The sequence below is a fragment of the Stegodyphus dumicola genome, chromosome 6 (genome assembly GCF_044657685.1).
Source record: "Stegodyphus dumicola isolate Sdum_Otavi_A_Nest chromosome 6, ASM4465768v1".
NCBI classification, from domain to species: Eukaryota; Metazoa; Arthropoda; class Arachnida; order Araneae; family Eresidae; genus Stegodyphus; species Stegodyphus dumicola.
Window position 1 is genome coordinate 221460373 of NC_140773.1, and position 13613 is coordinate 221473985.

Genomic DNA, 13613 nt, shown 5'->3' on the forward strand with positions numbered 1-13613 from the left:
ACAGCAAAATCATAAACAACATAAAATATTCATTAATTTTAATAAAGATTTCTGAAATATCAAAACACAAACTTTTTTTAAGAAATGGAAGAAACAAACAAAACTAAGTTAACTAACTTAGTTAACAAACTAACTAACTTAACTGAAAGTTAACTTAACTGAAGTAAACAAACTAACTTAACTGGGGGAAAAAACTGTGATAATATGTGATAATCTGGAAATCACATAATAATACTATAACAATCTGGAAAAAACAATCAGCAAGATGGAAAAGTATCTTATTTTGAAGAAGAATTTATTTGCAGTGATTTTTAATACTTGTACATTAATTAAATGAATTACAAATGCATGCATTTTTCTTGCAACAATTTTTTTATGTATTGCAATATTTTTTATACTAAATAAATCATTAATGTCTTTGTTACCTGAGACAAAGGAAAATATATCAGCTATAACTAACATATTTTAGCAACATATAGTTACGTCAGTCTTTTTTTTTTTCTTTTCTTTTCTTTTCTTTTCTTTTCTTTTCTTGGTTGGTTATGTTTTTAGATAAAACAGCACATTTAGTAGCAAAAAAAAAAAAAAAAAAAAAAGCCACTACCGAAACCATAATTCTGGTAACATACTAAAAACATACACTGTTAGAATCTGTTTGCTCTTTCCAAATTAACAATCATGTAATGAATAAATAAATCAATAAATAAAACTTTGATATTAAAACATAAGAAATAAATAGAATTAATTGAAATATCTAAATAAGTGATTCAGTCAGCAAATAAAAATTAACTCTTGCTCTGCCACATAAACCTATAATTTACATTTCTATATTTCAATTAAAAATATTTAATATTCAAAGTAAAAGAAACAATTAGATTATCAATTCATAAATACACTGTGATAGATAAGGAACAAATAAAAACTGTGATGCAATATTAAAAGTGGAAAAACCACATTATATTAAGTAATGAGAGTTAAAATATTTTGTTGTGAAAAAAAAAAAAAACTTTTATATATTAGTTTAGATTTTATGAACAGTACCAAATTTAAATTACATAATAATCTGCCACTCACTTTAAGTTAGTATAATTTTTTATTTATATACTGTTGTCATAAGATACCCACATTTAAAACACTTAGAATAGAAACACCCACGCATGCCAAAATAAATAAGTACAAGAATTATTTTAATGGAAAGCAGAACAGGAAATCTATTTATTAGCATTCACTGCAATAAGAAACCACAAGTTGCAAACATTTAAACTAACAACACCTACACATAAAAATAATTAAAAATTAATCATGCACTTTTAGAAACTTAGACCAGCAGACACATAAACAAGGTACGAAAATCTGAAAAAGGATTTAAAATTTTAAAACTAGACAAATATTGCAGATAGACATATTTTTCAAAATACACATTCAAGCAATGCAACAGACAATCCATTACATTAATATTACAAGCTATAAGGAATTTCATTAACAAGCAAAAAAATTAACATACAAGGAATTTTACACACTTACAAGCAAAAACAAAAGCTAAAATCATGCCAAAAATAAAAGAAAAACTGCAAAAGCTTCCAGAATGTGACTCTTAAAACTACTTTTTGACTAATATACAGGGTGCTGTGAAATTTACAAATGTGATGTATTTGTTTAATATAATACATTCATAAATAAAAGTAAAAATCTTTATGCATATATTATTTTAGATAAAACTGTTTCATGTCTAATACATAATAAGTTGACGTTTTTCCTAATGAGTAGTATACAGATGACTGAGTATTGCACTATGTGTCAATTTGATACTAGGCATAAATTTGATATTTTCTAATTAATTATCAAATTTATACCTTCATGTATGCAACATATACTATATAAATACAGCATATATTTAATTTGATAGTGGATAAAATTTGAGGAAAACGTACATATATAAAAGCAATATTCTCTCACAAGTGATCCATATTTTTTTTTTACAAAATATGATAAAATCAAATATTAAAAGCACAAAATTCTCACAATCTCATGCACTGTAATAATTAGGTCAAAATTAAATGAAAAACACAGTATTATTATTCCATGAATTAGATGACGAAAAAGAAAAAAAAAAGAATGGATAATAAAAACTGAACAAAATATTTATTTAAAATTTTTTTGGGTGATTTATTTTTAGTCCATTCTTTTGTGGTAAAAAGCATATTGCAAATGATCAAAAATGGAAATCTCACTCTTTTGTATTCCCTTAAAAATAATTAAATTCTTTATATAATGCATATGGAATATCAAAAAATTGGAACTAAGAAAATTACTTTAAATATTCACGATTTAGAAGTAAAACAACACAAATCAGCGTTATATTTGCCAATTTTCTACGGCTAGTTTCGATAGTTTTACCAAACCACCTTCCTCAGCTGTTTAAAGTGAAAATGAACGAGATAAAATATAATGATAAGATAAGAATGGCTGGACAGGAGTTTAGCTATTGACGCCATCTATTGATGAAACAAGTAAACCAAAACATAATTTCCTTAAAGGCTGAAGGTGAAGATGGATTGGGAGTAGAGTTGTTAACTATAGCAGAAAGATATTTTTGAATATGTAATGCCTCTAGGAAACATAATTCATCAAGGGAAGATGTCTGTTGAATAATTTTGGCTTCAGAAAACTGGAAAGTGTGATTTTGGGGCCAACAGTGCTGGGAAACAGAGGACTTCTGTGTTTCTTTTTTCGTAACATATGCCTCATGTTCTTTCAAGCGAAATTTTAAGGCTCTCTTAGTTTAACCAATGTAAATTAAAACACATTGGCAGTAATACCTCAGGCAGTAATTTCGTAAATAACTCAGGAATTCATATCTGGAATAGAGTCTTCAAGTATGGAATTGGGAATTTCATTGATAGGAGAATAAACCCAAAAGTTAAATTTCTGTAAAATAGGTGCAGTTTCATAGCTGATAGAAAGAAAGGAATGACAACAAAATTCTCATAATCTCCTAAAGCAATGTGTGCCTTGCCTGTATGTGCATGTTGAGATGAGAAGTTTTTAACTGCTTGGTTAATAAAGTTGGGTGAAAGCTCCTGTAAACAGCAACTGCTTTTTTTTTAAATAATTCAGTTCTTGATCAAGAGCCAAATATAGTGCCAATGCAAATGTAACTCTCATTTTTGTTGTTTGACTTCTAAATTATTCATTGTTCGGCGTGTTATTTTTAACCTAAATCCATGATTTTCTTATTACTTGTTTGATTATTTTCTTATTACTTCTTGGTTTCATTAAAACAACCACACAAAAAAATATTTTCTAGCAGTATGGTAAAGCGTTTTATAGAGATTTTAACATCCTGTCTGTTTAATTTCAACCATTTGCCAAAATGAAACATTTAAATAATTATTCACCTAAGTTATTCCTTTCAGCATCAATGGGATATATTAAAATTAAATACTTTAGCTTTTTATATTAAAAGCAAATTTAAAATAATTATATCTTTAACAAACAAATAGTAGCTTAAATTAAGCAAATATTCTTAAACTACAATTGACTTTAAGAGAAATATAAAATTAGCATTTCGATTCTCACATTATAAATTTCAGTCACTCTGTATATTAAGCACATTGCTGCTTTACTATGAAACTAATGAAATATCTAAAATGTTCCTAATCATGTAGAGCCAACTACTATAGGCTGTTGTTCCTCATCTACTTCATATAACATTAATTTCTCTCCTACCTTCCTTACTTTGCCATTCATATGTGACCTTGACTCTGAGCTTTCTCCATTTTCACTTTTAATGCTAGCTCTTTCCTTAAAGTCTCTGTCATCTGCCATTTTGTCTTGACCTACAAACAATTCATAGGATCTACAAGAGGACCCAGATGGACTTTTTACAACTCCATCAGGAGGAGAGCCACGAAGTGCTGCTTGTTCTCTCTGCAATTAAGTTTAATATGTTATCGTCCAAGATTTAAGAATTAATAGCATTTATATTATATCATAAAAAACATTATTTACATTATGCAGGGTGATTCTTTTAGAACTGATTTCATTTGGCTGTAGTTTTGTTAAAAAGTACTTGATTTTAATGCGGTTTGCGGCAAAAGTTTCAGGTGGTCCGTTCCGTTTTTTGATGTGCAACGCCGAAAGAAAAGAAGAAATAAGAAGTAACGAAAACCGGGACATTCCCCGAAATTTCATACAAGAGGTACTAAGTACTGCTGAAGACAGAACAGTTTGATATTTCGCCATATGCCACACGTAAAGAAAAAAGATAGGAAGAAATGATAAGAAATAAGATAAAGAAAAAAAAGATGAGATATAAGGAAAACCGGGACATTCCCCGAAATTTAATACAAGAGGGACTACCTACTGTTGAGGTCAGAACAATTTGACGTTTCTCCGCATGCCGCACATCAAAACAAAGTATGGATGTGATCTGGAGTTTCTTTGGGGGAAAGCATTATTTCCAAAGGTTTTCGGCCTCCGCGGTCATTAGATTTATCGTCTTCAGGTTTCTTCTTATGGGGTTTTCTAAAGCTTCGGGTCTATCGCGATAAACCACTTATACTGGACGAATTAAAGGCCAACATTTCTAGACAAATTGCAAACATCACTGCCGACACATTACGGAATGTTGCAGCCAACATGAAGCGGCTATGCCTACACCCAGGAGCGTGGTAATTTTCAACTACTACTGCAGGGTAAGTGATTATAAACCTGGAAAAACCTTTACTAGTTACGTTTGGTATGCCACTTGGCAATCAGAGTTTTTAACAATGTTTTATAGCCATTCCTTCTTGCCATCTCTTCTTATGTAGCATTTTGCAGTTTTTGTTATTTCTTACTTCTTATTTTCGGCGTTGCACATCAAAAACGGGACGGACCACTAAATTTTCATCCTTCCTGAATCTTTTGCCGCAAACCATATTAAAACTGGATACTTTTTTTTTTAACAAAAATACAGCCGAATGGAATAGGTCAGTTCTAAGAGAATCACCCTGCATTATGAATACCAAAAACAATGAATTTTTTACATCTCAAGAGTCTACGCAAATCCTTATTTACAAAGATTGGAAAATCTTATAATTAAATATTTTCAAGAACGTAAATATACGCAATGCATTTTTTATAGAAAATTATAACACACATGCACACTGATATACACAGGTGGATATATCATTCAATATTAGGGGTTTTTAAATGCGGTGTTAGGGATGTTCAAATGAAAAGGTACGAAACGACATTATAGATATACTAAAGTCTTCATTCACAAGTAATCACCGAAGGCCTGCATCGCCTTATTCAGCACCTCTTTCACTACTCAATTGTCGCGGCGGGAGTTATTGACCCCTGCCCAGGCAAGAAAGTAAATGAAAGAAGTTTTCGTCCCATTGTGTGGACTTCTTATCGATCTCTAGTACCTTCAAACCTTAACGGTCCTCTTTCTTCACTTTAGCTATACTCAATTCTTAATTCTTCATTATTTCTTAACAAAGTTGTGGAGGATATTGCTGTTTTCAGCAACGGTACTCCGGAAACCATCGCCTTGATCCTTGGTCCGAAGGCCTGAGCACGTCTATCCCACTGTTGCACGAACCAGCCGAAGAATTCCCTCTTCTCAGAATTCATGTAGCTGATACAGGAGCCAGTCCTCCACTGTGTCCATCAGCTCGTCGTCCGAGTTGAAGCCATTAATTTTGAGATATCACTTCTCAACAAGTCATTCACATTGACGATGAGTTCGGACGTAATTACCGTTTTTACTTGGCCTGGTCTCGGGTCATCACTCAAAACGTTCAAGAAAACTGGCACTCCACTTTCTCACTGACTTGTGGGACACACAGTTTCCTCCGTTTACGACCATCATCCGGCGATGAATATCCGCCGGTTTAACCCCTTCCACAGTCAGAAATCTTATAATATCTCGCTGCTCCTCAATCGTCGAATTTTGCAATATGAATGCCAAGATGTCATCACAAACACTGCCACATCAGTTGGACGGAACACACAACTGCCTGCTTCACTCGGACGTCATGTGCGGGCCCTTGCGCATGCGCATAACCACGTCGGACACTTCTTAGATGTCTCACAAAGCGGCATATTCAAATTTCAGCCGATTTGGTTGTTACGGGTTACGACGTTTCTTACCTTTCCATTTGAACACTCCCTTGAAACATTTAAACACCCCCTTGAAAAAATGTGATTATAACCACATTTTTTTTTCTTCTTTTTCTTGTTGCAGCACCAGTTTCTTTACTCCCAAGACAAATCCTTGCAAGCAGGAATGCATCACATATTTTATCTCAAACAATGTGAACTTGAATAATGATCCATAGAAGTGAGATCTAGGATGTAAGTACAAATAGTGTCTCAAATTACAGTTTTTGGAATGGTATGCAGCTTCTATGAAAGATACGACATTACAGATCTCACAGTATTTCTTCTACAAAACTTCCTCAATCTTATTATCAATGACCTTAGACGCAGACATCTTCAACCAAAAATGTAACACTCAAAACAAAAGAACTTTTTTTGACAGAATAAAAAATCATATGGTGGCACGAGAAATGTATTGAGAAGGAGGAGGATTATTCAGTAGTGACACTTCAATCTACTAAGAATGGGATAAGTTCTCAAGAAGATCTCTCAATACTCCGAAGTCAGCTCTAAACTAGAAACTCAGAACTGATGATCTCTCTGGGTTTATATACTTTCCACTGTCCGCCGAGAAATCTCTAGTACCTTCTATTTCTCGAAATTACTGGAGGGCGGATGCAGTTAAAGTTACATGTAAGGGCCGGATATGATTACAGTTACATATAGGGATCAATTACAGTTATACAGAGACCAGATCAAAATGTCGCCAAATGGTCACCACGTTTAGCGGCTTTTGGTGATTTCTCGTCAAATTTAACGGCAAAATTCTTCTCCAAAACCATCGCCGATTTAGCAAGATAACCATTTACCTTAAACAGAACTTGCCCCCTGTTATCTTATTTTTTCTCCAGAACTTCGTTTTACGAACCTTTCTTTCATGTTACATTATACAAAAGATACTACAGTTTCCCACGTAATTTCATTAAAATTATTTACGTATATACAAAGCTCGTGACATTATCATTTGTAGCAGTTACTGAATTATTTATGTCGTAAAGTTTTAATTTGCAGTTACGTTTTGAAAGTTTTTGACATTGTCACAGAAATAACATTCTTCATAATTTCCATCATAAAAAACCATAATAAAACATAACAACCGTAATAAAAATTTTAAAAAAAGAGGAGAAAAAAAGTTAAAGCGTACAAGACATTTGGCTACAGCTTCAGCTTCTGCATCAGCTGCTGCTTGTTGCAGAGCAGCTTCTTCAGCAGCTATCGCATCCTCCTCTTCCTGAGCTTTCTTTTGCAACTCATCGTAAGACATAGCTACAATGGCTAAGATCAGGTTCACTAAATAAAAGGAACCCAAAAAAATAATAACTACAAAAAATACCATGTGCCATGGCCCCGCAGTTTTTAGCACCTGTAAAGAAAAATACTCAGTGAGAAAAGAAAAGTCGTACAATTTATACACTCAGACAAAAATGATAAAAGTATTAATTATACACAATCTGAAGTATTTTAGGCTTGAAAAATCTATTACTACTTCTTGACCAATGAGAAATAATTTTTAAAAAATTCAGCTATATGCATATTACTTTATCACACTTGAGATTTAAGTGTACTGCTTTAATCGCAGACTGAGTTTTAAATTTATGATTACTTGTACTGCAAACTGTGAATTTAGTATAATTCAAGATTTAATTATAATCTAAAATGTAAATTTCCAGACATTCTAACATTTAACTTATTTTTTAAGAGTTCTGTCTTGATAGCATACATTGCAAGCAGTATAAATCAAACTACCAAAATTCTTATAGCACGGACAATGAAACATTTGCAGGAACTATGAATTCATTTGCTTGAACAAAAGAACTTAATTTTTACAGAACTTTTACAGAATGCCGGATTTCAAACATTGCAGGTAACATGTATATTTCATTTATAATGTATGAAATAAAAAGCATATAGAATGAGGAAATAAAAGTAAACCTCTTACCATTTGATACAAACTTTCCCAAAAATCTTGCGTCATTAAACGAAATGCACTTAATAAAGCCCAAGGAAAACTATCGAATGTAGTATAACCGTGATTTGGATTTGGGCCTACCCCTTGCATACATGTGTAGTCTGAAGGGCACTGCCTACATTTGGTTGGAATATGTTTTCATTAGGAGCACATAAAATAACTAGAAACATTTCATTTTCAAGTGTCATTAGCAAAATAACATTTAGAAATATACAAAAAATATCAATAGCTTATTTTATTATGGAAAATAAACACATTAAACTTAGTTTAAAATACGAGTTATGGTAAGAAGAAAATATTTAAGTACCGTATATTCCGGCGTATAACGCGCACGTATAATTTCAAACTACATTTATTAACTTTTAGGTATGTTCGTCGTATAACGCGCACCCTTTCCTATACGAAAAAACCTAAAAGACACATGTCCGATGCATTTACATTTTGAATTCTTTTATTCGAAGATTTTTTCCCACGCGTTCGAATAAAGGTTTACTGAACTGAACAGCGATTAGGGAAACAATAAGTGTGTGTGTGTGTGTGGGGGGAATGCTCGAGTACAAAATTTTGCAAAGAGGGTGGGCTGTATTCAATGCAGATAAGCACAAGAATGTTATTATAGGGTTTCGAAAAATGGCGGACAGAATTTATGGTAAGAATGCCCTTCCAACACGAATGAATTCGCGGAATTAGGAGCCAGATGTTTTCTCGTTCTGTATCTTTTGGAGTGAACATTTAACGCTTTAGTAAATCGAATTTGCTTTAGTTGAAATATGGTTGATCTAGTGTAAATATGGCTTCTGCCAAACGAAACAACAGAATATTGTTTTCAAATGGAAAGTCATTCAGCTTGCGAAAGGAAATGGAAATCGTGCTGCAGCAAGGATGTTTGGTGTTGGTTAAAGATGGAACAGATGATGATTATTTATTTGTGGATCAGAATAACAATTATGATGAAGACGAAACTGAATTCTATGATGCCCCTGAAGATATAACAGAAGACGAACATGACGAATTTTTCATGCTATCCAATAACGAAAATTTTTACGTTCATAAGGTGTGTCGTTTCTTTTAAAATATAAACAGCATTTAGGTGCACGTAAAAATCTAATTTTTGTATGCTGAATTTTCCTTATTTTTAAATCCGGGGTATAAAGCGCATCCGTATATTTCAAACTTATTTTTTGTATTAAAAGTGCGCATTATACGCCGAAATATACGGTAAGGAACAGAAAATATTTTCGGAAAAATTTAACTTTTAAATAGTATCCTGAAAAATTTGGAGTTATAGTCAAATCCATAACAGTTTTCTCAAAGCGTTTTAGGTTAGGATCTCCTTGTTTAAATTTATGAAAAATGTTTAAATTAGAAATTATTTTGATGGCACCGTCTATCCTTTCGATCCTGACGATTCCAGACAGTGTTATGTAATAACTTTGCCTCAAGGATTATACAAACTGTTTTTGTGGATATCGTGACAGAGAAGGACGCCTTTATGGTTATGGACGCCGATAAAGACAGACAAATAGATTCTCAATAAAGGATCGTTTTGCCGTCTGTGTTTGTAGAAGAGACAGAATGCTTACTGCTGCATTAATCGCTTCCGAGGAGAGGGATGCTCCGTAAAAGAACACACGTCGATACGAAAGAAAGGGCTTCTTTGCACATAAATTTCGGAAAGTATAGAAAGGAAATTTGAAAAATATAGTAAACAAATTTGTTGTTGAAAGTGAGATAAATGGTGGTTTCTTTTAACAAAAAGTTCCCTGTATTAAGGACGACACCATTTTATTGTTGAATGGCCCATGGACTGTTAAGGAAATAGGTTCCAGACAGACTGCCTACTAGACCTTTTATTTATTTTTTTTTTTAAGAGATGTTTGTTGGTTGCAGTAGATTTCTTGTTGCATACAGGCGAAGAAAAAAGTATGTTTTGGCCTTTCCTAGGGATGAAGTTGGGAAAAGTAAACTGCGTAATTTTAATTGCTGCATGCTTGTAATTGTATTGAAGGACAAAGGACTGTGACTAAGTTGTAAATGAAGAAGATGTGAGGCATGTTTGCATCTATTTAGTTAAGAATTAGATGAGGGGTTAAATAGAAAAGATATTTTTGAAACGGGTTTTCATTTATGACGTGGGAAGGTAACGAGAGGAGAAATAAAAAAGGAAGGAATGAGACGTGGAGAAGGAGGCTAGTGTAGGCTTGAAGTGATGAAGCTTAAAGACAAGTAAAAGAAATAAAATATTGGAGTAATACTGAAAACTTAGATATAATAAGTGCTGCCATGAACTACGTTACAAGTTAAAGACATAATAGAACAGCTGAAATGTTGTATTTTGTTTTGATACTGAAACTTAAGAAGAGACATATAAGTATATAATTTATTCAGAAATATTTCAAAATAATTTAGCCAATTGGCTACTAGTTGCTTCTCACATCATTTAATTTGAGTTCTTTGATCTCAATTTAAATATAAAAATATTTTAGAAATTGTTGATTCTTTGGAACTACTCTTATATGCGCCGTCAGGTGGCCAAATTTCTCGCTAAACCACGCCGCCATGTTACTACCTAAATTTTTTGTCTGCATTTCGAATTTTAAGCCTAAAATGTCTCCAAAAACACTTTCGCACATGCAGAAACAACGTTTTGAAGACACTATTTAAGCTAAAAATCCGAAATAAAAACAAAAAATTTAGATAGCAAAAGCGTAAAGTTTCTAACCAAAAATATTTGACAAGAATCCATGTACACAGCGATATGTTTTAACTTCGAAAAACATCTACGAATTGCACATTCTAGGCAGCAAAGGAATCCATGAACCACGCACACCTCGCTCAATAAATTAACATAACAACAATAAACTTCAAAGAATACCATGTACACTGCATTCTGTTTCAACTTAAACAAAATCTACGAATTGCACAATCTAGGCATTGCGCACAAATCAACCAAATAGGGTAGAGTAGACTTTAAGGTACCCCTTTTATTATGGCAAAATTGTTGTTTGATTTATCACCAAGTTGTTGTTTCATTTATGGTAGCCTGAGTAGTTGAATGTTATGGAAACCCTATTCTGACGTAATTGGGTGCATGATTCTGGGAAATTTTGAATCATGGGATGTTTTGTAAGCGTTTTTGTGATGTGTGTTGGTTTGATTCTTTAGACGGTAGAATGGCCGAATGTAGTAAGATTAATTTGAAGTTTCTGTATGATTTGGAGCGAAAGGGAAAAAGAGCTTTAATTGACTGGTGTGTAAATGAAGGTTTACTTAGCCATTATGTGTCCTGTATGTAGGAAGGATATGCGTTTATTCGAACGTAAAAACGTTTAGATGGATTTGAATGGGTTTGTAGAAAGAAAGGTTCAGATGGTCACTATGCGAAGCGTTCGATCAGAAAGAGTACCTGGTTTGAAAAAAGTCATTTGAGTATGATTGATATTTTGATTTTTACGTGGCTCTGGGTGTACGAAGCGAACTCGAAAATCATGGTAAGTGAATATTTGCTTTTGGTAGTGCTTAAATGTATAACATGTTTTTCCTTTTTCATGTTATTTTATTGTTTGGTTTAAAATGTATTTTATTGAGATTATGCATTTTTTGTTTGCCTATATTGTAGAATTTGGTGCTCCTTTGACTTTTTAAGTTAAAATATATCGATGTGTACATGGTCAAAGTAAAGGGAGTGCGCAATGCAAGTTTGTGCAATTCTGGGATTTTTTTTCAAGTGAAAACAGGTCGACGTGTACATGGATAAAGTTAAAAGAGAGCGCAATGCCATTTTTGTGCAATTCGGGGACTTTAAGTGAAAATAGGTCGACGTGTACATGGATAAAGTCAAAGGAGTGCGCAGTGCCATTTTTGTGCAATCCGGGGATTTTTTTAAGTGAAAATAAGTCGATGTGTACATGGATACCGAGTTTGCGCAATTGTTTGTCTTGTTATTTTAGCTTTGTGTAGCGGCGATATTTTGGATTTTTTGCGCAAAAATCGCCGCTTCGCAAGCCAAAATAACGAGTCAAAGAATTGCACAAAATCGGTATCCATGTACCGCCAAAAATCGCCAAGTTTCGCCAATACTTTTACCACCAAATAAACTAAACTAAATTACAAAAATTCAAAAAACAACAATAACAACAGAAATTCATAGTAAAAAAAAATGAACATAACATTCTACAAAATAAAATGCACTTACCATAATACATACCTGAATAAAATTTCACCAGTGACACAACATCTCTGAACAAAACTGTCATGATTTTGCTATATCACATGTCTTTCTGAGATTCAAAATTTCGAAAGTAACGATAAAATCTTCCTCCAAAGTTACTACACCAAAACCACAATCCAAATCTTAAACGCCGCTGACAGCCACATACTTTACCAGCAACCAGACTGCAAATCCAGATAAGAACTATCAGAAACGCCCTTTTCCGCCCGAGTTCTCATAGCAGCTCCGCATTTCGGACTCCGTTTTAAAAGTCCCACAGAAATTCCAAAAATACACTTCAATCCTCATAAACACACTGTGAACAAAAGACTCGTAAACAACTCTAACATCGTACCTTTTAATACTAAATTTCCTTTTCACACGATCTAAAATACGCGATTGAAATTTTGCCACCACGTCTATCATTGCAACATAAGCCATTTCAAAACACGCACGACATGAACCAACGAGCAATTAAACCACTCCAGCAAAAGATTTTTCAACGTCAACAGGGTTGCCATACAACACGCAATCGCGTCAAAAACCAGCGCAGAACACATATCGCTACATTTGGTGATATTAGGGCGCATATAAGAGTAGAGCCGATTCTTTTAATGAAAAACTAATTAATGACATGTAATTTCATCATCTTAAAATTGAACAATTTGATAACCACCAATGAATTAATTGAAAACAGACAGCATTTTTCAGCACCTATTTAAATTGTAGGTTATTTATAAGAAGTACGTCCGAACTTAAATGGAACAAACCAAATAAGCCTAATTATCAAGAACAGAAAAACAAACCATAAGTATGATTATGACACGCAAATGTATGTTTTTCTTGTAATAAATAAACAAGCAAATTAAATGAATAATACAGATGTGCAATACAGATACATTTAACCAAAGGCTCTCACAAGACCTATAAAGCTCACCACATGCGAAGCTAAATGCTGACTTACACGCTTTTCACTGATCTAGCTTATTTTGTAACTTTGAAAGTATTATTGTATAACACTGAAAACGAAAGCTCTAAATAATAAAAATAGATTAGTCTGTTTTAATATAAAAAATAAAATAAAGGAAGAATTATAACCTGTGATACTTAACACAAATTTAGCTGCATTTTTATTTAATTTACTAATTAAATTAATTACTAATTAAATTGCATACAAATTTTTTTACATAAATCAGATTCATTAATCTGATTAGTTTTTCTGAAGTCTTAAGAAAAGCAAATATAGGATTTTAGATTAGATTTCCATCTTAGGATTAAGAT

General features: G+C 32.7%; 1 protein-coding gene across 8 annotated transcripts in view; it reads right to left on the reverse strand.

Annotated features, from left to right (window-relative positions):
• The window catches only part of LOC118195845 (sodium channel protein para-like), a 401580-nt gene that overhangs the window by 142187 nt on the left and 245780 nt on the right, over nucleotides 1–13613 (reverse strand). For 7 of the 8 annotated variants that reach the window (XM_085819569.1, XM_085819567.1, XM_085819570.1 and 4 more), the window contains exons 8-10: nucleotides 8093–8237; nucleotides 7298–7516; nucleotides 3739–3930 (exon numbers count right to left, since the gene is read on the reverse strand). In XM_085819569.1, the coding sequence (XP_085675695.1) occupies nucleotides 3739–3930; nucleotides 7298–7516; nucleotides 8093–8237 (556 nt within the window). Of the gene's footprint in view, nucleotides 1–3729; nucleotides 3931–7297; nucleotides 7517–8092; nucleotides 8238–13613 lie in introns of all 8 variants that reach the window. The other variant, XM_085819568.1, reaches the window with a different exon arrangement.